General features: G+C 59.3%; 2 protein-coding genes across 2 annotated transcripts; both read right to left on the minus strand.

Annotated features, from left to right (window-relative positions):
• Nucleotides 1-408: 408 nt before the first annotated feature.
• LOC102059952 (microtubule-associated proteins 1A/1B light chain 3C-like) lies at nt 409-1,851 on the minus strand. Its single transcript, XM_005435535.2, has 4 exons — nt 1,800-1,851; nt 1,670-1,725; nt 1,387-1,493; nt 409-784 (listed from the first exon to the last, which is right to left on the minus strand). The coding sequence occupies exons 1-4, from the start codon at nt 1,849-1,851 to the stop codon at nt 409-411; spliced, it is 591 nt and encodes a 196-aa protein (XP_005435592.2).
• Nucleotides 1,852-11,264: 9,413 nt separating this feature from the next.
• Nucleotides 11,265-25,593, minus strand: OLFM2 (olfactomedin 2). Its single transcript, XM_055699997.1, has 6 exons — nt 25,425-25,593; nt 19,888-20,037; nt 18,704-18,859; nt 14,883-15,102; nt 14,292-14,398; nt 11,265-12,232 (listed from the first exon to the last, which is right to left on the minus strand). Exons 1-6 carry the CDS (start codon nt 25,560-25,562, stop codon nt 11,555-11,557), a joined length of 1,449 nt encoding a protein of 482 aa, XP_055555972.1. The 5' UTR covers nt 25,563-25,593; the 3' UTR covers nt 11,265-11,554.
• Nucleotides 25,594-27,757: the final 2,164 nt, after the last annotated feature.

Here is a 27,757-nt window from a genome sequence, read left to right on the forward strand (position 1 = left end):
ACCTTCCTGGGGCTCGGAGGCAACCAGCACCACCTCCTACCGCCTTGGGAGAATAATCTGGATCTAAAGCCGCAGGATTAGGGATGCAGCGAGCGGCGAAGAGCGTTACCGGGCCCGGCAATGGGAGGGGGGAGGTTCGGTGCAGCCGCGATCCGGGATCCCCCACAGATTTTAAACCAAGTTGGGAGAGAGACATCCCTGATCCCGCCAGCACTGGAGTCCTGGGATGAGTAGCCACGAGGAAACTGCGTTGGAGGAAGTGCCACCAGATGCTTCCTCCTGTGAGGTGTGGGAGGCGGCATTGGAGGAAGTGCCGCCAGACACTTCCTGCAAGGCATGGGAGGAAGCATCATTGGAAGTTTCCTGCAAGGCAGAGGAGGAAGTGCCACCAGACGCTTCCTGTGAGGCCTAGGAGGAAGAGTCATTGGAGGAAGCATCACCGGACGCTTCCTGGGAGGTGGCGTGGGAGGAGGCAGTGAGGGAGGAAGCGCCACCAGAAGCTTCCTGCAAGGCACTGGGGGAGGTGTTGGAGGAAGCGCTGCTGGACACTTCCTGCAAGGCATTGGAGGAGGCGGTGAGGGAGGAAGCACCGCCAGACACTTCCCACGAGGCGGCACTGGAGGAAGCACCAAACATTTCCTGGGAAGCGTAGGTCAGGTAGAGGAAGCCATCCTCATCCCTGTGGTCCCGGTACAGCTCCTGCATGGTGATGGCCATGTTGGGCAGACCCTTGTCGTTCACCAGCAGGAAGAAGGTCTGGGAAGAGGCCAGGCAGAGCCGCGTCCTTCCGGGAAGGAAACAAGTATTGCTCAGCACCCAGCAGCATCCTGGAAGGAAGTACCCATGGAGGTGCAGGAAAGACCCTTGGACCACTCAAGGGGGCTTCTAGAAGCATCCCCAGGAAGGATCCATCCATAGGGACACAATCCTGGCTCCAGGACCGGTCACCCACAGGGGTAAAGGTGGGTGCCAGGGCACAGCTGGATGTGCCCCAAAACATCTGGGAGGACCAACCCCTCCCCCACATGCTCTCGACGCCCCCATCCCCCAAGTTCTCACCTCCATCTGGCCAGGAGATACCTATCCTTGATGGTGGGGGATGGGGGGATTTCAAGCAGAACCAGGAGCACCAAGGTTCTAAACCAACCAGCAGGGCTGCTAATTACCTACCCCTAATTAACAACCCTGGCTCCCCAAGGAAAAGGGCAGATTGTCACTTTATCCCACCAGGGTGGAGGGATACTGCTCCTTTGCTAATTGCAAAGGTTAATTGCGCTAAGCTAAGGCTAAACACTTGGCCAAGCTGCATCCAGGCTGGGCTTTCACTCTGGGGTCTCCACCCCCACCCCTTAACCCTGGGGGTCCTTGGGGTCCTTCAGCACCTACCGCAGGGTGACGGTGAAGTGGGAGAGGGGCAGGTCCTGGGCAACCAAATATTTGGTCCTGGTCAAGGGAGGCAACGTCTTCTCCTTCTGGTAACGCTCCACGACCACCTGTGGCAGGGAGAGGATGCTGGAGGGTGGGGGAGGGGCTGGGGGACCACCCTGCCGGGGGACCCTGAGAAACAGGGCTGTGGACAGCAGGATGGAGCCCTAAAAATCTGTTAGCCGAGAGTTACAACTCATTTGCCAGCCTTGGTGGCCATACCAGGATGAGCCACAGCCCTTACTGGGATCTTGTTGGGGTACTTGATCCGGATCTGTGCTACCTCATGCATCCTGGTGGCTGCAGGAAGGGAAAAAAAGAGGGCTCAGGACCATCCAGCACCATTGTCCCCCGCTCTGTCCCCACTGACCTACCAAGGCTTTTCCTCTGCTTGAATGTCTGGGAGGTGCTGGGGCTTGGCTGCATCCCTGGACAGGGAGGGGGCCAAGCAGGAGGCTAGAGATGTGAGCAGGATGGGTGCCTGGGGTACTGGGAGCAGCTGGTGCTGCAGGGTGGTTAATATAGCCCGGTCCTGCCCCACCTGGGTGGGGTGGGTGGAGCTGGGGTGCTCAGCAGGGTGCTGGGTGCTGCTGGGAGGGAGGGATAAAAGCTGGGGTGCTCAGCTGGGTTCTGCTAAGGGGGTGGAGAGGAACTCGGGTGCTCAGCAGGGTGCTGCTGGGAGGGAGGGATAAAAGCTGGGGTGCTCAGCTGGGTGCTGGGTTCTGCTAAGGGGGTGGAGAGGAACTGGGGTGCTCAGCTGGGTGCTGCTGGGAGGGAGGGATAAAAGCTGGGGTGCTCAGCTGGGTGCTGGGTTCTGCTAAGGGGGTGGAGAGGAACTGGGGTGCTCAGCAGGGTGCTGCTGGGGTGGGTAAATAAATAAGTCAATAAAAGGTGCTTAGCAGGGTGCTGGGCTCTGCTAAGAGGGATGGATAAAATCTGGGGTGCTCAGCTGGGCCCTGCTGGGATGGATAAAATCTGGGGTGCTTAGCAGGGTGCTGGGCTCTGCTGAGAGGGATGGAGAGGAGCTGGGGTGCTCAGCTGGGCCCTGCTGGGATGGATAAAATCCGGGGTGCTTAGCAGGGTGCTGGGATGGATAAAATCCGGGGTGCTTAGCAGGGTGCTGGGATGGATAAAATCCGGGGTGCTTAGCAGGGTGCTGGGCTCTTCTGGGCTGGGTGGAGAGGAGCTGGGGTGCTCAGCAGGGTGCTGGGTTGGGTGACAGTTGGGGTGCTCAGCTGGGTGCTGCTGGGCTGGATAGAATCTGGGGTGCTCAGCAGGGTGCTGTTGGGCTGGATGGGCATTCCTTGGACAGGGCTGAGCACCAGCAGGATGCATCCAGTGCCAGCCCAGCATCCCTGCTACGTGCCCTGCAGAATTTATTTTTTTTGGGGGTGTGTGTGTGTTTAGATTTAATTTTTTTAAAATATTTTAATTTTTTTATTCTTTAAATATTTTTGGTGCTTTTTTAATTTGGGGGAGATTATTTTTTTGGGGGGGTGTTATTTTTTTATATTTTTTTTTTTCATTTATTTTTTTATTTTTATTTGGGGGCAGGTTTTGGGGGAATTTTTCATTTTTATTTACTTAGTATTTTTTATTTCTTGATTTTTTTAAAAATTTTATTTTGGGGGGACTATTTTTGAGCAGATTTGGGGGGATTTTTTTAATTTTTATTTTGGAAACGTTTTTAATGTTTAATTTTTAAAACTTTTAACATATTTTGGATTTTTTTTATTTTGGGAGGATTTTTTAAATTTTTATTGTATTTCGTAATTTCCCCCCCTTCCTTTTCCTTCCTTCTCCAGCACCCCCCCCGTCCTCCCCCGCACAAAAGGAGGTGGCAGGACAGGCTCAGCCCAGCTCATTCCGCCACAGAAACATAAATTAACCTCATTTACATAAATTCCTTGACATCGCGGTGCTTTCTGGCTGCGCCTTGGGAAGGGGCTGCTGCGCACCCGGGTGCATCCCGGCAGGATTTGGCCCCTCCTGGCACCGAGCATCCCCCTCCCCCCAGGGCCGTGACAGAGCAGGGGCTCCTCACCCCTGGCTATTTCCTATCCATAATTAATTTATTTCACATACATTTTTAATTTATTTTGCCATTGTGCTGTATAGTCGCCTACTTTGCCATAAAAAAATAAAATAAATAAATAAAAAAATAAATCATCACTGGTTGGGAAAATTCCATTAGCTGTATATATTCCATCTGTGTAGCCCGTTAAGCCATTATAAATTTATATCCCTTATAAATTTAATTCCAGGACATTGGCGTGGGATTTGAAGCAGAGTTTCAGAGGGGGTGGGGGAGGGGCGTTGTCCTCCCAGGTGATTTTTTTGTTTGTTATTTTACCAATAAACTGATAAATCCTTTTTTTTTTTCCTCTCTTATAAATTTAATTCCAGGACATTGGCGTGGGATTTGAAGCAGAGTTTCAGAGGGGGTGGGGGAGGGGCGTTGTCCTCCCAGGTGATTTTTTTGTTTGTTATTTTACCAATAAACTGATAAATCCTTTTTTTTTTTCCTCTATTTGCTAATAAAAAGGAATCGATTACTGTTCCCTGATTTAATTCTGCTTCCAGGCGAGTGCTAATGGCTTCGCCGTGAGAAAAAGTTGATTTTTTTAATTAAAAAAAAAAATTAATCTCCATTTACAATTAGTTCATTAATGGTGAGCATCTATTATTTATTAGTTTAATTTCCGATTATTGCTGTGGTACCGGGCTGGGCTCTGGAATCCTGGGTTGTCATGGAAATGCGATGCTTTCGTTAGCGTGAGCTAATTAATTAAAGATGAAGGGAAATTAGTTTTCGTGATTGGGGGGTGGGGGGGTGGAGCATCCCCCAGGATCCTCCGAGATTAATTTCCTTGAGGAGTAAATAGGGTGGGAAAAATCCCAATAAATAATAAAAAAAAAAAAATCCCCCCTACTCCCTCCAAAGATTGATTTTTAATATTAAAGTGGGAATCGCAGCCCCAGGGTGGGGGAGGGGGGACACTGCCCGCCCCTCCCCCCCCAACTCTTGGGGGTCCCTGTCCCCACGGCTGCACTGTGGGGGAGGGGATGCTCAGCCATAGATAAGATATAGACAGGATCTCTCTACATTATTCCACCTATTAATTATCGCTAATAGGTACCTATAGATGCGATTGCTATAGGTTATAGCTAGCAGCTGGGGTTTATAGATTAGATTGCTATATTTTATCGCTAATGGGTATACATTATAGATAAAAATTCTATATTTCATAGCTAATAGCTGTATCATAGGTAAGATTTCTATATGTTAGCTAATAGCTGTATCATAAATAAGATTCCTCTATATTATAGCTAATAGCTATATATTATAGACGAGATTTCTATATTTTATAGCTCATAGGTACATATTGTAGCTAACAGCTGTATCTTAGATAAGATTTCTATATGTTACAGCTAACAGGTATACCTTATAGACAAGGTTTCTATATTTTATACCTAATAGCTGTATCATAGATAAGATTTCTATATATTATAGAATATAGGTATATATAAGATACAGGTATATCTTACAGACAAGATATCTACACGTTATAGCTAATAGGTACATATTATAGACAAGATTCCCATATTTTATAGCTAATAGCTGTATCATAGATAAGATTTCTATATATTATAGCCAATAGGTATATCTTATAGACAATATTTCTATATTTTGTAGCTTATAGGTACATATTATAAACAAGATTTTTATATGTAATAGCTAATAGCTCCATATTACAGACAAAAATTCTATATGTAATAGCAAATAGCCATATATTATAGGTAAAATTTCTATGTTTTATAGCTGATAGGAACATATCACAGACAAGAACTCTATATTTAAAATATCTGAGTATTAGGGGTAAGATTTCTATGTTTAAGAGCTAATAGCTGTATATTATAAATAAGATTTCTCTAATAATAGTTCAGATTATATATAGCTCATAGCTATGTATTATAGCGAAGATTTCTATATTTAATAGCTATGTGTTACAGATAAGATTTCTGTATTTTATAGCTAATAGCTATATATTTATAGGTAAGATTTCTATATTTTACAGCTAATAGGTACGTGTTACAGATAAGATTTCTATATTTTATAGCTAATTGCTGTATGTTATGGGTAAGATGTCCCCACACATTATAGCTGTCTGTATGGCGGTTGGTCCTCCCCCGCCGAGAAACCACGGATGCTGGGAGGAGGCTTCACCGCAGCATCCTCCACCAGCAGCCCTTTGGCCCTGGGGAAGACCCCCCAGCTCCCCCCACCCAGGGCAGCACCCACCATCCCCAAGCCCCCAACCATTCCCAGCGAGGGGTCCGCACACCCACCCAGGGCAGCACCCACCATCCCCAAGCCCCCAACCATTCCCAGCGAGGGGTCCGCACACCCACCCAGGGCAGCACCCACCATCCCCAAGCCCCCAACCATTCCCAGCGAGGGGTCCGCACACCCACCCAGGGCAGCACCCACCATCCCCAAGCCCCCAACCGTCCCCAGCGAGGGGTCCGCACACCCACCCAGGGCAGCACCCACCATCCCCAAGCCCCCAACCGTCCCCAGCGAGGGGTCCGCACACCCACCCAGGGCAGCACCCACCATCCCCAAGCCCCTCAACCATCCCCAGTCAGGGGTCCGCACACCCACCCAGGGCAGCACCCACCATCCCCAAGCCCCTCAACCATCCCCAGTCAGGGGTCCGCACACCCACCCAGGGCAGCACCCACCGTCCCCAAGCCCCCAACCGTCCCCAGTCAGGGGTCCGCACACCCACCCAGGGCAGCACCCACCATCCCCAAGCCCCCAACCATTCCCAGCAAGGGGTCCGCACACCCACCCAGGGCAGCACCCACCATCCCCAAGCCCCCAACCATTCCCAGCGAGGGGTCTGCACACCCACCCAGGGCAGCACCCACCATCCCCAAGCCCCTCAACCATCCCCAGTCAGGGGTCCGCACACCCACCCAGGGCAGCACCCACCATCCCCAAGCCCCAAACCGTCCCCAGCGAGGGGTCCGCACACCCACCCAGGGCAGCACCCACCGTCCCCAAGCCCCCAACCATTCCCAGCAAGGGGTCCGCACACCCACCCAGGGCAGCACCCACGCTCCCCAAGCCCCGGCGTGGGCAGAGCATCCCCAGGGCAGGGGGCTGCAGGCTCGACTCCCAGGGTTTTTTTTTTATTTTCACGGCTTATTTTAGCGCCGATGCTCCGGCTGCGTTACCGCTTCCCTTTCCATAAATAATCCTCAATTATGGAGCTCCCGCTGGTTTTTCCTTGGGAGGAAAGTCCCCAGCGGGTCGTGCCGGGCTGCAAACACGCCACAGCTCGGCAGGAACATGATTAGTGCTGGGGCAGGCGCGGGGGCGGCTTTGTTGATGTTTTAATGGCGAAGCCAGTTATTAACGATCAGGCTGGTACCCACCGAGCCAGGAGATGCTTCTCCAGGCTCAAGATGAGGGGGAAGGTGGGGGTCCCACCATCCCACGCTGCTGGGCGCTGGGCACAGAGCCCACTTTTGGAGGGGCACGCTCAGGATCTGGGCATCCCAGGTATTGAGAATATCGGAAATATTATGGAATATTTTTTTTTAGCACCAAAGGAGCCGCAGCCATCACCACCCTCCAGCTCAGGCGTTGTGCCCCCCACCCCCCTTCTCCATCCTGCTCCATCCCCAGCCAGGATCGGTGCTGAATAACAAATTCGCCTCCCGTTAGGGCTGAGCGTTCCCAAGAATTTCAATAAGCTGGAAAAACCCAGCCTGCAGGATGAGTGATTTCGGGTAGGGAGACAGGCTTAAGGTTATTAAGTGCCCTGGGTTATTATTTTTTTTCCACCCCCCCCCCCCTTTTTTTTTTTTTTTTCTTTCGGAGCCGAATAAATAGCGGCGCAAAGGAAAAGCCTGTTGGGTTGGTGTTTTTTTTATTTCTTTTTTCTTTTTTCCTCCCCAGTGGGAGGCATGGACCAACCGTGCCTCAACCACAGCTGCACTGCAGCATCCCTGCGATCCCCCTCCCCAGTCCCTGCCCCCATGCGGGGGTGCCCCAGGGGGAGGGATGCAGGGAGGTGACCAAGGGCTCTGGGTGGCAGTGGGTGGCAGGGTCCTCGTGCCAGGGCTCGTCCCCCCGTGAGGTTTTTTTTCCCCAAAGATTTATCCCAGCCCATCCATCTCCATCGCCAAGCTCCCGGCTGGAGCGCAGAGGTGGAATTTTGGGGGATGAATCTAGCTGGGGTTTGAGGGAGGGGGAAGGGTCATGGAGAGAGGGTGGGGGGCAGGGCTGGGAGGGGGGGCACTGGCCGTGGGGCTGCCCCTGGGGTGAGGGATGCGGCATCTCCATGAGCCAGGGTAGCATGGAATTGGATGGGAATGGGGATGGGATGGGATGGGATGGGATGGGGACTGGGACTGGGATGGGGATTTGGACTGGGACTGGGATGGGGATTTGGACTGGGACTGGGATGGGATGGGGATGAGGATGGGGATGGGATGGGGATGGGATGGGATGGAGATGGGATAGATGGGATGGGGATGGGGATGGGATGGGATGGGATGGGATGGAGATGGGATGGGGATGGGATGGGGATGAGGATGGAACTGGATGGGAATTCGATGGAATTAGTTGGGGATGGGATGGAGCTGGCTGGGGATGGGTTGGAATGGGATGAGGATGGGGGTGGGATGGAACAGGATGGAGATGGGATGGAATTGGACGGGGATGGGGATGGGATGGAATGGAATGGGATGGGGATGGGGACCGGGATGGAATTGGATGGGGATGGGATGGAATGGGATGGGGATGGGATGAGATGGGGATGGGGACAGGCTGGAATTGGATGGGGCTAGGACAGAATTGGATGAGGATGGAAATGGATGGGGATAGGATGGGGTTGGAACGGAACTGGGTGATGATGGGATGGAATGGGGATGGGATAGGGGTGAGAAGCAGGCATGCCCTCCTCCCAGCTCCTTGCTGTTCCCTGCTGGCTTTGCACTGCAGACACCCCCTCTACGTCTCCTGCTGTGGTCACCTACCATCTGGGGGGGTGGGGGGGTGACACAACCCCAACAAAACCCACCCCTTGCTTTTCTGGAAACCACTGGGTGAGAAACAAACGCTCCTCGGGATGAGCCCAGATTAATATCCCGGTCCACAGGCCTCTTGGATACAGCCCCTGCCAAAGCGGGGGAGCCTTGCTAAGGCACTAATTGCTAAATAATTACTGCAGGGGGGGGTTGCCAGCCACTGCCCGGAGCTGGCAGGCATGTGGCTGCACGTTGTACACCCTTTGCACGATGCAAAGCCTTCCATCCTCCTCCTCCTCCTCCTCCTCCTCACCTGGCTTGGCTCACCACCGTCCTGGCCGTGCCAAGCCAGGCGCCGGAGCCCTGCTTGCTCTTGGCCACCAGCCTGTGGCAAATTAAAACTCCCCGCAGGAGCGAGACTGAAGCTACAGAGGGAAAAGTGGCTGGCGGGGGCTTGGCTGAGCCCCCCCAGGTCCCATCCGGCTCAAGGGGCTGGGGCAGAGCTGCTTCAGCCAGGGCTCAGGGCGGTGGGGTCCATCACCTTCCCATAGGCACAGCCCAGCTGGGTTGCAGGAACGGAGCTGGAAAAGCAGGGATGTGCTTCAGTGGGGGCTGTGGGGGGGGCTCAGCACCCAAATCCAGCACCCTGATGGTGCCAAGGAGCTTCCCTGGGTGTCTGGATGATGCTCTGCAGAAGGAGCATGCAGGGGGCTTCTGGGCCACCCCGGGTCCCCCCAACAAGCCCATCGGCATGGTCGGGGGCAAGCTGAGCTGCCCAGCACCCCAAAACATGCCACCATGGGGGGCGGGGGGGGGGGGCGGGGTGTGTGTGTGTTGCTGAGATCCAGCATCACCACAGCCCTCTGATCCCACTCCTCTCGCAGCTGATGGGATTAGGGGGGATTATCCTCTTGTTCCTCCCTCCCCTCGAGGAGGAGAATAACCGTGAGAAGGTACTTCCAGCTTTGCTTTTATGCTCTTTTTTTATGCTCTTGACCCAGGTGCTGGCCTGGACCCCTCTTTTCCCTGCCCCTCCCCCCCACCCCACCCACCCCCGCCCCCAGCCTGTGAAGCTCCCGGAGCTGCGATGGGTTGATGTGACTTGTAGGGGCTTTCACGCACCCTTGTCCCCATCCCCATCCCTGTCCCCATCCCCACACAGCTCTCTGCCCAGGTTTGGGGGTGGGGGAGGTCTCTGCTGGCAGGGTGTCATCCCCCCCGCCACCCATTTCCAAAGCATCCCCCAGGGGCCAGGCTGACCCGCAGCCCTGGGCAGCACAAGCGCCACGGCTCGGTTTTATGGGACCATTTTAAGCTTTGTTACGCCTGACGATGCCCATGGGAGGTTTGCCTGAGTGGTCAGGCTGCCTGCCAAGTCCCTTTCTCCTCCAGCCCTTCGTCCCCTCCCACCCATCTCCCCCACATCCCCTCCATCCCCTCCCCCACATCCCCTCCATCCCCTCCACATCCCCTCCATCCCTTTCATCTCCTCTGCATCGCCTCCATCCCTTACATCTCCTCCATCTCCTTTCATCTCCTCCACCCCTTCATCTTCCCCACATCCCCACCATCCCCTCCACCCGCTCCATCCCCTCCACATCCCCTCCATCCCCTCCACATCTCCTCCATCTCCTCCATCCCCTCCATCCCTTTCATCTCCTCTGCATCACCTCCATCCCCTTTAGCTCCTCCTTCCCTTCATCATCCCCACATCCCCACCATCCTCTCCACATCTCCTCCACCCCCTCTGCATCTTCTCCATCCCCTCCACATCCCCTTCACCCCTCCACACTTCCTCCACATCCTCTCCATCCCCTTCACATCTCCTCCACCCCCTCCACCCCCCCACATCCCCTCCACCCCCTTCAAATCTCGTCCATCCCCTCCACCCCCTCTACCCCCTCCATCCCCTTCACATCTCCTCCACCCCCTCCACATCTTCTCCACCCCCTCCACATCCCCTCCATCCCCTCCACCCCCTCCACATCCCCTCCATCCCCTCCACATCCCCTCCACCCCCTCCATCCCCTCCATCCCTTCCACATCACCCCCTCCATCCCCTCCACATCCCCCCCACCCCCTCCACACCTCCTCCATCCCCTCCACATCACCCCCTCCATCACCTCCACATCCCCTCCATATCTCCTCCACCCCTACACCCCCTCCACCCCCTCCACATCCCCTCCATATCTCCTCCACCCCTACACCCCCTCCACCCCCTCCACATCCCCTCCATATCTCCTCCACCCCTCCATCCCCTCCATCCCCTCCACATACCCTCCACCACCTCCACATCCCCTCCATCCCTTCCACATCCCCTCCACATCTCCACCCCCTCCATCCCTCCTCAACCTCCAGGCAGCAGGTTCCTTCCCCCCCCCAGGCTCAGGATCCCTCTGCCCTGGCCTCGTTGGGTGCCCATTTGGGGGTGAGCCACCCACGCAGGGTCTGCTCCCCCCTGGCAGGGTCTTCTCCCCCCTCCCCCAGCAGGGTCTGCTCCCCTCCCTGCTTGCTGCAGCTGCTCCATCATTTATTTCCCTTCCCTTCCTCCTGGCCTCACCCAGCTCTGCTGTAATTTCCCCAGCGCCGCACCCGCATGCATTAAACATGCCCATAAACAACATCGCTGGCTGCCGGCGCATCTGGGAGGGGGCTGGAGATGACAGAGGGGATGCAGAAAAAAGGGGGAGGGGGAGAAACAGAGCCATCAAATGACAAATCATAATAATTTTTTAAAAAATTCAGGGGGGGGGGAAATATCAGCACAAGCCCCATCAAACGTCAAAGAGCCTGGTTTTATTTGCTGTCAAAATAAAGATGCCAATCGAAAATAAATAATAAAAAAAGAAAAAGAATGAAAAAAAACCCAACCGAGGTCAGCTCAAATGAAGGCAGAAGTGATCCATGCGCCATGACCCGCGGGATGAAACCGAAGGAATATATATTAAAAAAAAAAAAAAAATACAAATCAAAGAGGAGGAGGAGGAGGAAGGCTCCGTCCCCTAGAGAATGGCCGAGGCTGACGTGTAGAAAACCAAAAAGCTGGAGGAGGGAGAGCAGAGGAGTCCGGCGTGGGAAGATGGGGTCACAGTTCCCCCGACGTCTTTATGACGTGGAAGAGCGTGACGTTGTAGATGACCTGGTGGCCGTTGTTCCAGGTGTAGAGCACCCTCTCCCGCGGGTTGTAGTCCAGCATGGATATGTGGGAATACTGGTTATGGAAGGGAATATCCGTGTATTCGTAGCTGGAAGTGTTTGTGTAGTAAGCAAAATAAATCTTGGCACCGGCCAGGTGGGAATTGGTGACGTAGAGGGTCCCGCAGATCATGAAGGATTCTCCGGCGCTTCGTTTGGGGTAACCCGTGTCCCAACTCCTCAGGACCTCCAGCGTTTGGGGATCCACCCGGCTCACCACGATGTTGCCGGCATTTTGGTTGGTGGTGTAGACGGCCCAAAGGCCGTTCTCGTCCACCATGAAATCGATGTCAGAGAAACCACCCCAAGAATAAGGGAAAGTGTTGTTGTAACCGGCGCCGGCCAAGCTCCGCTGCACCAAGACGCTGCGGGAACGAAAGTGGTACTTCACCGCGATGTTACTCTGGTATTTGTTGTAGTAGAGGGACCCGTTGAAGACCACGTGGCCGGTGCCGGCCCAGGGATGCGGGAGAAGATGCTGCACAAAATTCTGCCCCGTCACGAAATCGTTCAAGGTCCGAAATTCCAAGACGCGTCGCCCTTTGTAGTAACCGTCCATGTACCACACCTGCAGCGGGCTCTGGTTATGGGGTGCTCGGCCCAAATGGGGCTCCCCTCCCCCCATCCCCCCCACGATGAGCCCCCAGGACAGCCAGACATCACCCACCCCCCCCACAGCCCCCCACCCCAGCACACGCCGGGATACACCGTTTTCCCAGCTTCCCCCCTTGGAACTGGGGGTTCTGGATCAACTGCTTGGTTAATTGTTAATGCTTCGCTAAAAGCAGCCGGCTTGATTGGGTTCCCCAGCCTGCAGAGACAGCGCGTCCCCTACGTGCAATGGAGCAGAGGGTTGGCACCCCAGCGAGCGGGCACCCTGGCACGGGCATCCCAGGTGGGGTGCACCCCAGGTGCACGAGCAGCGTGCACCCCAGGAGGCACGCACCAAGGTGCTGGACCCCAAGCAGCGTGCACAAGCAGCGTGCACCTCAAGGAGCATGCACCAAGGCACCCCAGGGAGCATGCACCATGGTGCCTGGACCCAAGCAGCGTGCACAAGCAGCGTGCACAAGCAGCGTGCACCCCAGGGAGCACACACCATGGTGCCTGGACCCCAAGAAGCATGCACAAGCAGTGTGCACCCCAGGAGGCACGCACCAAGGTGCTCGACCCCAGGCAGCATGCACAAGCAGCGTGCACAAGCAGCGTGCACCCCAGGGAGTATGCACCATGGTGCTGGACCCCAAGCAGCGTGCACAAGCAGCGTGCACCCCAGGGAGCACACACCATGGTGCCTGGACCCCAAAGAAGCATGCACAAGCAGTGTGCACCCCAGGGAGTATGCACCATGGTGCTGGACCCCAAACAGTGTGCACAAGCAGCGTGCACCCCAGGAGGCACGCACCATGGTGCTGGACCCCAAGCAGTGTGCACAAGCAGCGTGCACAAGCAGCGTGCAACCCAGGGAGCACACACCATGGTGCCTGGACCCCAAAGAAGCATGCACAAGCAGTGTGCACCCCAGGGAGTATGCACCATGGTACCTGGACCCCAAGCAGCGTGCACAAGCAGCGTGCACCCCAGGGAGCACACACCATGGTGCCTGGACCCCAAGAAGCATGCACAAGCAGTGTGCACCCCAGGAGGCACGCACCAAGGTGCTGGACCCCAAGCAGCGTGCACAAGCAGTGTGCACACCAGGGAGTATGCACCATGGTACCTGGACCCCAAGCAGCATGCACAAGCAGCGTGCACCCCAGGGAGCACACACCATGGTGCCTGGACCCCAAGAAGCATGCACAAGCAGCATGCACCCCAGGAGGCACGCACCAAAGTGCTCGACCCCAGGCAGCGTGCACAAGCAGCGTGCACCCCAGGGAGTATGCACCATGGTGCTGGACCCCAAGCAGCGTGCACAAGCAGCGTGCACCCCAGGGAGCACACACCATGGTGCCTGGACCCCAAAGAAGCATGCACAAGCAGTGTGCACCCCAGGGAGTATGCACCATGGTGCTGGACCCCAAACAGTGTGCACAAGCAGCGTGCACCCCAGGAGGCACGCACCATGGTGCTGGACCCCAAGAAGCATGCACAAGCAGCGTGCACCCCAGGTAGCATGCACCAAGGTGCTGGACCCCAAGCAGCATGCACAAGCAGCGTGCACAAGCAGCGTGCACACCAGGGAGTATGCACCATGGTGCTAGACCCCAAGCAGTGTGCACAAGCAGCGTGCACAAGCAGCGTGCACCCCAGGGAGCACACACCATGGTGCCTGGACCCCAAAGAAGCATGCACAAGCAGTGTGCACCCCAGGGAGCATGCACCATGGTGTCTGGACCCCAAGCAGTGTGCACAAGCAGCGTGCACCCCAGGGATGTGTCCCCATGGGGGCACAGCCAGGAGCGACACCGCAGCACGAGGCAGGTGGGTTGCAGGGGACACGGCACCTGAGGGGTGCTGGGCTTTTGCAAAAATTCAGAGCCAGGAGCTGCCCCCCTCCAAAATTCCCCTCTGCTGGGGTCTGGGAGAGTTTTATGGAGAGACCCCCCAGAATCCAGCCACGCAGGAGCCACAGGGAGGCCAGGCTGGGTTGTCCCCCCATCCCGGTGGGTGCCCCTGCCACTCACCCGGCTGTCGGCACTGGGTGTCATCGTGTCGGTCATCCACGACCCGAAGCGGGAGCCCGACGCACGGATGGTGATGGGGTTGCTGACACCCGTCAGCTTCCCACAGCCTGGGATAAGGGAAAAGAGTTTGGAATTAGGGAAGGGCAACCAGGACCATCACATTGCCCAGTTCCCCCCAGTCCCGTGGGCATCATGGGGTGGGACCAGGGTTCTCCTTCACCGCAGGGAGCCCCAGGAGTCTCAGGAGCCGGGGGACAGGGCAGCAGGATGGGGAATCCTTAAGAAAAAACACCGCTGGGCTCTGGCAGCTATTCCTGAGCAAGGAAAAGTGGTTCCTGCCCTATCCCAGCGCCCAGCCGCACCAGTAAACTCCCCGTCGGCACATACTGGAGGATGCTGGGCTGCCAGGATTATTATTATTCGGAAGATATCGGCAGTGCAGCAGAACAGGAGGTCCGGCGAGCACGTGGGCAGAGCGCACGGCAGCCGCAGGCAGGGCTGGGCTCTCAGAAATGGGAAGCTGGCAGCACTGCCTGCCCTGCCCCCACCCGGAGGGACCCCTGCATCCCTGCCTGGGGGTGGGGGTCGTACCCAGTTTTTGCATGCAGGCGTGCAGCCGTGCCTCCAGCAGCAGCACCCGCTGCTGCAGCTCCTCGTAGTCGTAGGCGCCCATCTCCTCCTGGATGGCCAGCAAGCTCCCGGAGAGGTTCCTCACCTCCTCCTTCAGGTGCACGATCAGCCTTGTGTCTGACTTGTACTGATCCAGGACGGGCATCAGGGGCAGCAGCTCCGTCATCTTGTCCTTGAGTTCCTGTTTCAGTGAAAAAAAACCCCAACCCAACCCACCCCCCTTTCAATTAATCCCTTAATTTAGGCCTGGTGATGCTTGGCCCCATCCATGCCTGTCCATCCCTCTGGATGCCCCCAGCACAGCGGCCCTGATCCCGTGGCCTCGTTAACACACAAGAGATGAGCCCTATTCCCTAGGCTGGTAATTAATAACAATTAGAAGGCTTTGCTCAGGGAGCCGTAGCTAATGAATCACCAGCAGCCGATGTTATCGCCTCGCTCTGCAGAGCGGGAGCCAGGCAGGATCTGGCCACAGAGCGATGCTTTACACAGGAGGGATGCAGGAGGGTGCAGTGCTAGTTCTGGGGGAATGAGAGCACCCTGTGTACTGCAGGGATGCTCGGCTCTGGGATTGCCGCAGGGGTGCTGAGCCCCAGGACCAGCACAGGGATGCCCGGTGCTGGGAGCCCTGCAGGGATGCTTAGGCACCGGCAGTGCCACAGGGATGCCTGGCCTGGGGAACACCACAAGGATGCTCAGCCCCAGGACCATCACAGGGATGCTCAGACCCCAGGAGTCCCCCAGGGATGCTCAGACCCCAGGAACCCCGCAGGGATGCTTGGGCCCCGGGAGCCCTGCAGGGATGCTCAGACCCCGGGAGCCCCACAGGGGTGCTCAGCCACCTGGACCGCCCCAGGGATGCTTGGACCTGGGACCACCACAGGGATGCTCATCCCTGGGACCATCACAGGGATGCTGGGACCCCCGGAGACCTGCAGGGATGCTCAGACCCTGGGAGCCCTGCCAGGATGCTCAGCCCCCGGAGACCCACAGGGATGCTCAAACCCCGGGAGCCCCACAGGGATGTTCAGGCACCTGGACCGCCCCAGGGATGCTCAGCCCTTGGACCACCACACAGGGATGCTGGGACCCCGGGAGCCCTGCAGGGATGCTCGGACCCTGAGAGCCCTGCAGGGATGCTCAGCCACCTGGACCGCCCCAGGGATGCTTGGCCCTGGGATCACCACAGGGATGCTCATCCCTGGGACCACCACAGGGATGCTCGGATCCCAGGAGCCCTGCAGGGATGCTTGGACCTCCAGGCCCTGCAGGGATGCTCAGACCCCAGGAGGCCCACTCGATCCTGCCAGGCTGGTGCCAGCCACCGCACCAGCATGGCAGGGAAGCGATGCGGGGGAAGCACGGCAGCAAGCTGGCCCTGGCTGCAAGCCACTCCACCGAGTCTCCTTCACTCAAGGACGCTGCAAATCCACAGCCAGCACCTCCATCCTGCTCTGCAGCCCCTGGCCCCGCTCACTGTCCCATGGCTTAGTGGATTTTCCCAGGAACAATCCTGGCTCACCAGCACCTTTCCTCCCTCCTCCTTTTTCATTTTGGGACAGTATCACAGGGCCAGCATTCCCATGTCTCGGTGGGATTGCATCCCGGTCACAGGGCTCAGCACCTCCTGCTGTGATTAAACCAGCCGAGACATTTGCTGCAGCTCAGATGTTTAATCAATGTCTCATCTCTGCAACTGTCAGCGCCCAGCGTCCACCCGAGCATCCTCCATCCTGTTTCAGTGCCAAGAACCAGCCGCTCCCGAGACAGAAACACTCTTTTAGCTGTCAGGATGAAGCCCTGAGGTTCCCAAAATAAACCAGTGCCCCAGCGGGAGGGCAGTAATGGGATTTCTTGGGGGTGCAAAGCTGCTGCAGCACGGACAGCATCGACTGGCCGGCTGCATCGATCAGCGCGGGGCGCTGACGGCTGTCACCCGTCAGGTGGAAATCATGGCTTTGCCAAGGAAGAACCGTGTTTCGTTTAATTAAACGTGTCGATTTGCAGCCAGATGGGCTGGGAATTGGCCATCTCTGCTGTCCTGTCACGGGCACAGCTCTCCCCACAGGATCCAGAGAGGCAGCAGGATGTGGCCCCGGCTCGGTTTGCCATGCACACGGTGCAGCCATCGTGGCTGGGCACCCTGTCCCAGTCCTGCACTGTGCATCCACGCTGTATGCTCAGGTGCCATAGGGATGCTCAGCTCTGGGATCACTGCGGGGTTGCTCGGCCCTGGGACCTCCACAGGGATGCTCAGCCCTGGGACCACCACAGGGATGCTCGGCCCTGCGACCACCGCAGGGATGCTCAGGGACTGGGACCTCCACAGGGATGCTTGGCCCTGGGAGCACCACAGGGATGCTCAGCCCCAGGACCACCGCAGGGATGCTCAGCCCTGGGACCACCACAGGGATGCTCGGCCCTGGGACCACCGCAGGGATGCTCAGCCCTGGGACCACCGCAGGGATGCTCAGACCCCGGGAGCCCCACAGGGGTGCTCAGCCACCTGGACCGCCCCAGGGATGCTTGGACCTGGGACCACCGCAGGGATGCTCAGCCCTGGGACCACTGCAGGGATGCTCGGCCCTGGGACCACCGCAGGGATGCTCAAAGACTGGGACCACCGCAGGGATGCTTGGCCCTGGGACCACCACAGGGATGCTCAGGGACTGGGACCTCCACAGGGATGCTCGGACCTGGGACCTCCACAAGGATGCTCGGCCCTGGGACCACCGCAGGGATGCTCAGGGACTGGGACCACTGCAGGGATGCTCAGGGACTGGGACCACCGCAGGGATGTTCAGCCCTGGGAGCACCACAGGGATGCTCAGGGACTGGGACCACCGCAGGGATGCTCGGCCCTGGGACCACCGCAGGGATGCTCAGGGACTGGGACCTCCACAGGGATGCTCAGGGACTGGGACCTCCACAGGGATGCTCAGCCCTGGGAGCACCACAGCGATGCTCAGCCCTGGGACCACCGCAGGGATGCTCAAAGCCTGGGACCACCACAGGGATGCTCAGGGACTGGGACCTCCACAGGGATGCTCAGCCCTGGGAGCACCACAGCGATGCTCAGCCCTGGGACCACGGCAGGGATGCTCGGCCCTGGGACCACCACAGGGACGCTCAGGGACTGGGACCACCGCAGGGATGCTCGGCCCTGGGACCACCACAGGGATGCTCAGCCCTGGGACCACCACAGGGATGCTCAGGGACTGGGACCTCCACAGGGATGCTCGGCCCTGGGACCACCGCAGGGATGCTCAGGGACTGGGACCTCCACAGGGATGCTCAGCCCTGGGACCTCCACAGGGATGCTCAGCCCTTGGACTACCACAGGGATGCTCAAGGACTGGGACCACCGCAGGGATGCTTGGCCCTGGGAGCACCACAGGGATGCTCAGGGACTGGGACCTCCACAGGGATGCTCGGCCCTGGGACCACCACAGGGATGCTCAGGGACTGGGACCTCCACAGGGATGCTCGGCCCTGGGACCACCGCAGGGATGCTCGGCCCTGGGACCACCGCAGGGATGCTCAGGGACTGGGACCTCCACAGGGATGCTCGGCCCTGGGACCACCGCAGGGATGCTCGGCCCTGGGACCACCACAGGGATGCTCGGCCCTGGGACCACCCCTGCACACAGGACCCTTGCCACAGTGCCCACCCACAGTGTAGCATCACGCAGCACCATGAGCTCCAAGCCAGGCTGCCCAACCCAGCAGCTGGTCCCACGGGTGCGAGAGGCATTGGGGGTGGGGGAGGGGCACGGTCTCACCTGGAAGCTCTTGGCATTGAGGCTCTTCTGGCTCTCAGCAGCCACCTTCAGCTGGGAGTCCAAGCCCTTCATCAGCGACTCGGTGTTGCGCACATACTGGAGGTCCCGGTAGGTCCGGAGGTCCAACACCTCCATCGACTGAGAGATGTTCTGCACCTGCGTGGTGGGATGGGGCGGGGGTCTAATTAACACAGCTCCCTGCTGCTAATGAAGAGGTCTGAACTGAGGAAATTTGGGCTGCGGAGACAGAGAAAGGATGGGGAAGGGAAAAGCAGCCCCCAGGACCAGCCTGGGGTCACCAAGGAGACCCCACCCTGGCATCCCCATCCCCAGGGAGCCGGAGGATGCGCTGCTCCTGGCATTTATGTAAACGCTTGCGAGAAAACTCATCCCCCTGCAGCTTTAATGTGGAAAATAACCCGTTTTACTCATCCTGCTTCAGCTGTTATTTGGTTTTTTAAACCACCCGAGCGCACATTTCCCAGCCCTGCTCTAGGAGCTTCCACTCTTTAATTTCATCTGCCGCAGCTGGGAAAGTGATTTTATTTCCAGGCTTTCAAATCATGGGAACGTGACCGTGTTCCTCAAACGGTTCTTTATTTATTAGCACCAAACCCGCTGGTATTTACGGTGCCACCACCACGGAAAGGAGCTGCTTAAGAGGTGGTTTTGCAGCCACGTTGGAATAAAAGTTTAATCGTGGCGTGGTAAAAACCAGGGGGAAATTAAAATAGCTCTGCTGCGGGGAGGGGATGGCGCCTGGTTTCTGCCGGGATCACGGGGGGAAACCACCCAGGATCCACTAAACCCAGCATTTGCCTTACGGGGTTGCTTGGGATTTATCTCCTCCGGGTGGATTTCATCCCTGCGGTGGGCTCAGAGGGGGCACGGCCAGGTGCTGGTGGCACCGTGGACACGGTGGCAGTGATATCCCTCCGGCAAACCTAAACACCAGGCAGGAGGATGCCAACGCCCCTTGCCACAGCGGGATGCGGGAATGCTAAGGATGCTCGTACCGGCTCTTGGCACGCCGATGGGACACCCCCGGGGTGCACCCACGCTGCAAGGGGCTCCCCCACCACGGAGGTCCACGCTACTGGGTGAAGCTGTGCGGCCTCCCAGCCGCAAATGGACCACCTTGTTAGCCGGCGATGCTCATTAGTGCCTGGCCGGCCGATGCTCACCTTCTCCATGAGCTGGCGGAGCTGGTGGCTGCGCAGGTCGCGGGAGCAGGTGCCCTGGACGGGGATGACGGCCGTGCAGAGGCATTTGCCATCGGGGGCTTGCGCCGAGGTGTAAACCTGCCAGCCCTCGTCGGGGCTCTGGAAAAGGGTCTGTAGGAGAGAGGAGGGGGGATGTCAGGGCCCTGAAGGATGCCCAGAGCCACCCACATCCCCCCCAAGCTGCCCACATGCGCCCCAAAACCACAGGGGCTGGGGCAGCTGCTAGAGCATCCTTCCCTCTCAGTGTCACCTGGCTGGGGAAAAAACAGCAAGGGACCACGTCCCAGTGCCAGGAGGAGCCCATCAAACCCTTCCTGATCCATCCCCACCCCCACCTCCACCCCCATCCCATCCCCATCCCTGTGCGGTGCCGGCAAAAAGTCTGGCGCTGAGCGCATCCCTGCCCTGCTCGCCCCGTGGAGCTCCTCTGCATCCCATCACCTCAGAGCCCCTTTGCCTTTTCCCTTCCTTCCCGTTTTTTATCCAGGTCATTTTTATATTCCGCCTCCCCCCACCCTTCTCCCAGCCTCATTTCGCCGCAGCATTCTGCTCCGAATCCAGGGATTTCAGCTTTGCGGTGGGTCCCGCGCCAGCCATAAAGCAGCAGGATGGAAGGAGATGACAAGGAAATGCTCTTCATCATCTCCCACCAGCCAGCCCTGCATCCCTCTTCTTCCTCCCGCACCCCCAGCCCGCTGGTATTTCCCACTAATGGAGTCACCGAGGCAGGAATTGCCTCTGCCACAGCCGGAGCTACGAGTACTAATTATTTTTATATACGTACATACATACATACATATAGATGTCTCCTCGACAGAGGCAGGGAAGTATCAGCGCATCCCCCTGCCCCGGTGGACACCCAGGTGGTGGGTACCCAGGTGGTGGGTACCCAGGTGGTGGGTACCCAGGTGGTGGTGGGTACCCAGGTGGTGGGTACCCAGGTGGATACCCACACATCCCCGGCTGAGCATCCCACCAGCCCCACCGCCCTCGGAAACCCCATTTTTTTTGCATCCAGCAGCAGCTTTTCCAGGTGGATCCAGGCTTGGGGTTGTGCTTTCCATCTCCCCACGCAGCTGAGGATGGGGATGACCACTGCAGCCTCCCACTGCCCCCCCATTTTTGCCCCACTCACCCCCAAAAACCAAGCAGAGGAAGGTCCCCTGCACACACACACACCCCTTCCTCCTCCCTTTCACTTGATTTAGTCACGCCACAGATCGGTGTTTTTTGCACTGGGCTATTTAGCCTTTCATGGGTAATTCATAATTATTAATTATGAAGATCAAGAGCAAACTCATCGCTCTCCCAGCCCCTTCTGCACCGAGCCGGGCGAAGATAAATGATCTGTTCCCCGTAACAAGCCAGGGACGCTCCTTTCCTTTCCACGCAGTGGTTTTAACGTCATGTTTCCTATCCGAAGGGATTTATTGGACACGGTGCTGGCTAAACACCCCGCTCCAACCTCCCGTGCGACGAGGATAAATTAGCTGATGGCGGCGTAAAACTTGCCCATCACTGAGCAAATCCCTGAGTTATCGCAGGGGAGGGGGATGGATAAATAGAGGATTTATTCAGCCCAGCTCCGACGTGGAGGAGATGGAGCCTGGCCGGCACGGGATGCCGGGAGCCCTCAGAAGCCCCAGCTGGTGATGAGCCACATCATGGGATAACGAGCCCTGAGGCAGGCGCTGGTGACGGTCACTGGCTGCTACGGCAGGTTAATTAGCGCATCACACGATTCTATCGATAGACACGTCGGGAAAGACTTAATGCACGGCGCTGGGTGCTCCCACCTCCCCAAATTAGGGGCTCCCAGCTGCTCTGGGTACAGCACAAGCACCTCATCTCCTACCCTCGGGATGCTGGGAGCATCGTGTGCGCTAAAAGCATCATTTTTCCGTCCCCCATCCTGAAAAGAAAAGCTACTGAGATGCAAGATCCCGGGAGCGAGCTGGGCAGAGCATCTGCAGTCGGCGAGGAACCATTTCCCTTTACCCGCGACCCTCCTGGCGCTGGCTGAGCGGCAGGCGGCCATAAATACTTTATAGAGGGCTAATGCATAATTAATGGCAGGCAGCAGCCCGTGGCAGGCAGGATGAGCGCGGGCAGCGCTCCGAGCCACCGATTTGGAGGTTGGCAGAGCTCCTCCGCCTGCCAGCTCGCTCCTCTTGGCGCGGCGCAGACACCCTGGGGTCCATCCCCAGTGGCCCTGGGATGTGGGTGAGCATCCGTGGGTGAGTGCCAGATCCCAGGGCAAGATGCTTTCCCGTTGCAGCTCCAGAACTGCATCCAGCTTTTTTCCCCTGCAGATAACCCCCCAGGGATGGAGGTGGAGGGCAACGCTGCCCGCGCCTGCCCACTGCGGCTCGGGGGCCTGGCGGTGGCGGCTGCCGCTGCCGGCGGGATTATGAGGTTAAACGCAGCCTGTGCAATCTGTCACTGGGTTATTAATTAGAGCTCCCCGGGAAAGCTGCCTGTTCACAGCTTGGGAGAGGAGAAACTGCTGACACCCTCAGCTGCGGTGCAGCGAGATGCCGGAGAGCCACAGCCGGGGGAGGGGGGGGAGAATTCAGAGCACCCCAACCCCTCTCATGGGGGATATGGGCATCCCCAAGCAGCCAGGAATCCTCACTCAGCCCCTTGCTCCAGCAAAGTGGCCAGTGGGGGGGGGGAGGCATGGGGGTCCCACCAAGCATCCTCTGAAGCATGGAGACCCCGCATCGGCACAGGCGGTAAAGGGAAAAGCTCCTTCGTGCCTCTGCTCCCTCTTTCCGGAGAGGGGCTGCTCCGGAGGATGCTCCAGAGGATGTGCTGGAAGATGCTCTGGAAAATGCTCTGGAGGATGCTCCAGAAAATGCTCCGGAGGATGCTCCAGAAAATGCTCCGGAGGATGTGCTGGAGGATGCTCCGGAGGATGCTCCAGTCTATCCCAGCCACCAGCTGGAGTGCAGTGCTGCCGGCTCCAGGAGCCGCAGTGTCGGTGTCACCACGAGCCACTGATGGGAGCACCAAGGCTGGGATGGGCAAATCCAGCTCTGGAGCTCCCAGCAGGAAAGGATCCGCTGTTTTCTAGGAAAAGACTTCCAGCATTCCCAAACAGCAAAAGGCCATAGCGGGCATCACCGCGCCCGGAGCCAAAGGCGAGCACCGGTTTGTTCCAGCATCCCAGGGAAAAGCCCAACCTGGCTAAATCCTGGTGGGATATCAGGATATCAGCTCCCCAACCGGCACGCCAGCTCTTTGCCACGGCCGCGCCGGTGGCCCCTGGCACCCCACGATCCGGCACGTCGCGGCGGTGGCTCCCGTGGGCGGCTGCGCCAGCCCATTCCAGCCGCATTAGCAGCGCTCCCCTTTCCCGGTGATTAATGATTTTTATACCCAACACCGAAGAGTGACTAATGATTAGCCAATTATTGTAGAGCAGCGCCTGCTTTACCCCGAGCGCGCCGCTAATTGCCCTGCACCGTGATTGCCTCTTCGGTGGCAGACCCCCACCACCACGCGTGGGGGGCTGCGGCGACAAAGGCCACCACGCTCATCCTCAGCAGAAGCCCAGCCAGGAATGGTAGCCCCAAAAAAGGATCCCTAGGGAATGTTGCCAGGGCTGCAGGGAAAGACCTCGACTGGGACTGGCAGCCCCCCCAAGGTGGGGGAATCAGGGGACTGGCAGCCCCCCAAGGTGGGGGGAGCAGCCCAGTGTCTCCCAGCAGCTTTGCCGGGGGAGGGGGGCTCATTGCCGGGAGTGGGGGGCACACAATGCCGGGTGGCAGCCCAAATGCCAGGGGGTTCGGGGGGGGGGGGGCTGTGCCAGCTTCTTCCTCCAACACCCCCAAAGCAGATCCCCCCCCCAGCCCCGGCATCCCAGCGTGGCGCTGGCAATAGCACTAAGCACCCGCCTTGGCAGAATTCCCCACCAGGACCCCCCAAATGGGGAGGTTCTGGTTACTGGCGGGGGGGGTCTTACCAAAAAGGATGTGGCCCCCCCATTATGCCCCCCTCCCCCCCCCCATCACCAGCTCTGGCTGGGTGCCAGCCAAGCCCAGCAGCACCAGCCACGCAGCCCAGCCCTCCCCAGGGGCTCGCTCGTGCCTGCGGCATCACCCGGAGCCCAGCCCTGTCACTGCCATTGCAGCCCCCCAAAACATCCCCCACCCCCAAGGGGTGCCCCCCGACCTCCCCCCAATGCTCCCAACTTGTTTTCATGTCGGCCCACCCAGCGCCGCTCTCACCGGGGTCTGCACCCAAGGGCTGACGGAGCCAGAGCCCATAAAGCCCCAGGGGAAATCTGGGGTGCCACTGCCTTTTTTTTTGGGGGGGGGGAGCACCCAGCCTGGTGAGACCACCAGGAACCCAGGGTCACCCACCTCCCCAGGCCAAAAGACCCCCTGGCCATGGGGAGCAGCAGGGCCCTGGGGGGTTCCAACCCATCCACCCCCCCAAGTCCTGCCCCTGGGAATTGCCCAGCTTTGGTCTATTGGGGGAAAAAAGGGGGCCAGCAGCCCCCAAGCCCCCTGCTGGGGTCTCCTTCATTGGACTACCCTCATCCTCCCTGGGGACACCAGCTGCCATGGGGGGGGGGGGGGGTATGCCCTGCCTGGGGGGGGGATCCCCATACCCAGGGAGGGGGTACCCACACCCAGGGAATCCCCGGCAGAGGAGGGGTCTCCTGCACAGGAGGAAAGTGGGAGTGGGGTGTCCCGTGTCAGGGGGGTCCCCAGTGTGGCCGGGGAGGGGGGGGAATGGGAGGATGGGGTGGGGTGCCCATGAACTGGGAGAGGGGGGGTCCTGGTGCATCCTGCCATGAGGAAGGGAAAATGAGGGGGGGGGGGGGGTGTGTCCTGGTGAGCTGCATCCAGGGAGGAAGGTAGGATGGGGGGGACCCATGAACACGGGGGTCCCCAGGGGAAGGTGGAGGGGGGTCCCCATGCCCGGGGGGTGGAGAAGGGGGGTGCCAGTGAGCCACATCCCAGAAGGAAGTAGGATGGGGGGGATCCAGGGGGAAGACGGAGGGGGTCCCCATGCTCGGGGAGGGGGGGAGAAGGGGGGTCCCAGTGAGCCACATCCCAGGAGGAAGATGGGGGTCTCCAAAGGAAGGCAGAGGGGGGTCTCCATCCCCGGGGAGGGGGAGAAGGGGGGTCCCAGTGAGCCGCATCCCGGGAGGAAGATGGGGGGTCCCCAAGGGAAGGTGGAGGGGCGTCCCCAAGCCCGGGGCAGGGGGATGGAGCAGGGGGTTCCAGCGAGCCCCATCCCGGGAGGAAGGTAGGATGGGGGGGATCCAGGGAAAGGTAGAGGGGGGTCCCCATGCCCGGGGGGGTGGAGAGCGGGGGTGCCGATGAGCCGCATCCCGGTGCCGCCCAAGCCCGGCGGGTGCCGGTAACGGTGGCGCAGCTCTCACCGCATCCCGAGCATCCCCCCAACCCTTCCAACCCTCCAACTCCCCCAACCCCTTTCCCCCGCCCCCTTCCCCCCCCTTCCCGGGTCCCGGGCCGACTCACGATCTTCTCGGAGGTGCCGGCCCGGGACACGGCGGTGCCGTTGAGCCCCACCAGCGAGGGCAAGGTCTGGGACATCCAGTTGGTGACCATGGCCATGGTGCTCAGCACGGCCCCGATCTTCAGCAGCGGCACCGTCATGTCGCCGTCGCCGCCGCATGCCCATCACACACCCCCCCCACCACCTCCCCTCCCCCTCCCCCCACCGCCTCCGGTACCCACCGGGCGAAGCGAGCACCGGCTGCCCCCCCACACACACTTCCCCCGCCGCCTGCGGAGCCCCCCGAGCCGCGCTGGTTCTTATAAACGGGGTCGGCGCCGCTCCGGAGTGACGTCGGCGCCGTTGGCACCGGGCCAGCCCGGTACGGCCCCCGGTTTAGGGCGGGTCTGGCCGGGATGGACCCGGTTTAGGGCGGGTCTGGTAGGGATGGATGGGTATGGAAGTGGTTGGGGGTGGGGGTGGTGTCCCACCCGATCCCGGTTCGAGGTGGTCCCGGTTCGGGTGGTCTCACCCTGTCCTGGTTAGGATGGTCCCCGGTTTGGGGGTTGGTCCCTGTTCGGGGTGGTCCCATCTGGCCCCGGTTTGGGGGGGGGGGTCCCGGTTCGGGTGGTCTCACCCTGTCCCGCTTTAGGATAGCCCCGGTTTGGGTGGTCCCATCCGGCATGGCACAGCACCATCCAACCCAGCTCCCTTTGGAGCAGCCCAGTGTGGTCTGACCTGGGGGAGCAGGACCTCCATAGCCCCTCGGTCTGGGGGAGCAGGACCCCGGAGACCCCTGGTTTAGGGGACCAGGACCCCCGGAGACCCCTGGTTTAGGGGACCAGGACCAACAGAGACCCTTGGTCTGGGGGACCAGGACCCCCAGAGACCCCTGGTTTAGGGGACCAGGACCCCTGGAGACCCCTGGTTTAGGGACAAGGACCCCCAGAGACCCTGGGTCTGGGGGAGCAGGACCCCCGGAGACCCTCGATCTCAATCTGGTACCAGCACCAGGACCTCAGCACCCCCCAGGCTGGCTTGGAGGCTGCAGCCCCCCTTGAAACACCCATCACCCCAGGGCCCCCCCCCACCCCCTTAGACGCCCCACAAGGTCCCCCCAGACCCCCCAAATCCTCCCCTCCATCCCCACCGTGACCCACAGCTGCGGGGAGGATGCGACCCCCACCCCGTAGCCCGCACCTGCTGCCACCCCCCCCCCCCATCCCCACAGCAGCGAGTTCCCTGGGGTCCCCCCGGGACACCCCCAACCCTCTCACAGCAGCTCCGCGAGTGGGTGCCCCCCCCGACACCCCCCTTTCCCCTCAGAACCCGACCCAGTGGGGGGTGCAGCGAGACCCCCCAAGGCTTTGAGCATCCTCGCCCTGGTGGCGCCCCCCTCCCCCGTGCCACAGTCACATAGTGCCACCGCGTGGGGACAGACGCACCGCACAGGCAACCACGGGGAAAGACCCCCCCGACCCCCCCCAGAGCCACCCACCCCGCGGGTTTTGGGGTGCTCCTGCCCTCCACGCTCGGCTGCCACCGCAGAGGGGACAGGGCAGCACCCACAGGGACAAATGTCCCCACGTCCCCTGGGACAAGGCCCTGGTAGGTGGGAAACGCCCCAGCAGGGGCTGAAGGGGGGGGGCTTCTCCCCTCTGACACCCCCCCCCAAATACCCAGGGGTCCCCGAAGTGGGGGTCGGGCCCCAAGGATCCACGCTGGGTGCAGCCGCCACCGGAGACGTGGGTGTCCCCACGCTCTGACCCCCACCTGCCACATCAAGGACTTGGGGGATTTGGGGGGGGGGCGGTTGGGGGGGGGGGTCAACCCCACAGCCATGGGGCAGAGCTTCCAACCCCTCCACCCCATCTCCCGCCTGCCACGAGCCCCGCGTGCTCCCGTGGGACACTGGGGGACACCGCGTGGGCAGCGTCACCCGAGGGGCTTTACACAGCCAGGGGATGGGGGGGGGGGGCTTGAGACCCCCAAACCTTGCCCCCTACCTCTTCCTTACGCCACTGCAGCGCTCCCACCCAACCCAGCCCAGAAATCCACCTGCAAATTGCTCATTAACTCGGGCTCATTAGGTGGGGACGAGGGGAACGAGGTGCAGCTCGGGGGGGGGGGCCACACTCCCCCCCCCCACCCCCAACCCCACTGTGTGTGTGGGGGGGCGGTCCACAGCAACCCCCATTTTGTGGGGAAAAGGGGGAGATCTGGATGCGGTTGTGAACACCAACCCACCCCCCCCGAGCCCCCTGGTCCTCAGCCAGGTCCCCGCACCCTTTCCCTACCCTATCCCCCACCCCCACCCAAAAAAAAAGCCCCCCCGGAGGGGGGAAGCACCCACAAG

The sequence above is a fragment of the Falco cherrug genome, assembly GCF_023634085.1.
Source record: "Falco cherrug isolate bFalChe1 chromosome 11 unlocalized genomic scaffold, bFalChe1.pri SUPER_11_unloc_3, whole genome shotgun sequence".
Taxonomy (NCBI): domain Eukaryota; kingdom Metazoa; phylum Chordata; class Aves; order Falconiformes; family Falconidae; genus Falco; species Falco cherrug.

Excerpts from the sequence above, each read along its gene's own strand:
- LOC102059952 (XM_005435535.2), bottom strand. The coding sequence starts at position 1,851 with ATGCAGCCAAGCCCCAGCACCTCCCAGACATTCAAGCAGAGGAAAAGC. Across the intron at positions 1,494-1,669 it reads AGTACCCCAACAAGATCCCA|GTGGTCGTGGAGCGTTACCA; the intron begins GTAAGGGCTGTG and ends TCCCTGCCACAG. Across the intron at positions 785-1,386 it reads CACTTCACCGTCACCCTGCG|GACGCGGCTCTGCCTGGCCT; the intron begins GTAGGTGCTGAA and ends CCTTCCCGGAAG.
- OLFM2 (XM_055699997.1), bottom strand. The coding sequence starts at position 25,562 with ATGACGGTGCCGCTGCTGAAGATCGGGGCCGTGCTGAGCACCATGGCC. Across the intron at positions 20,038-25,424 it reads CCGGCACCTCCGAGAAGATC|ACCCTTTTCCAGAGCCCCGA; the intron begins GTGAGTCGGCCC and ends TCTCTCCTACAG. Across the intron at positions 18,860-19,887 it reads TCCGCCAGCTCATGGAGAAG|GTGCAGAACATCTCTCAGTC; the intron begins GTGAGCATCGGC and ends CCCACCACGCAG.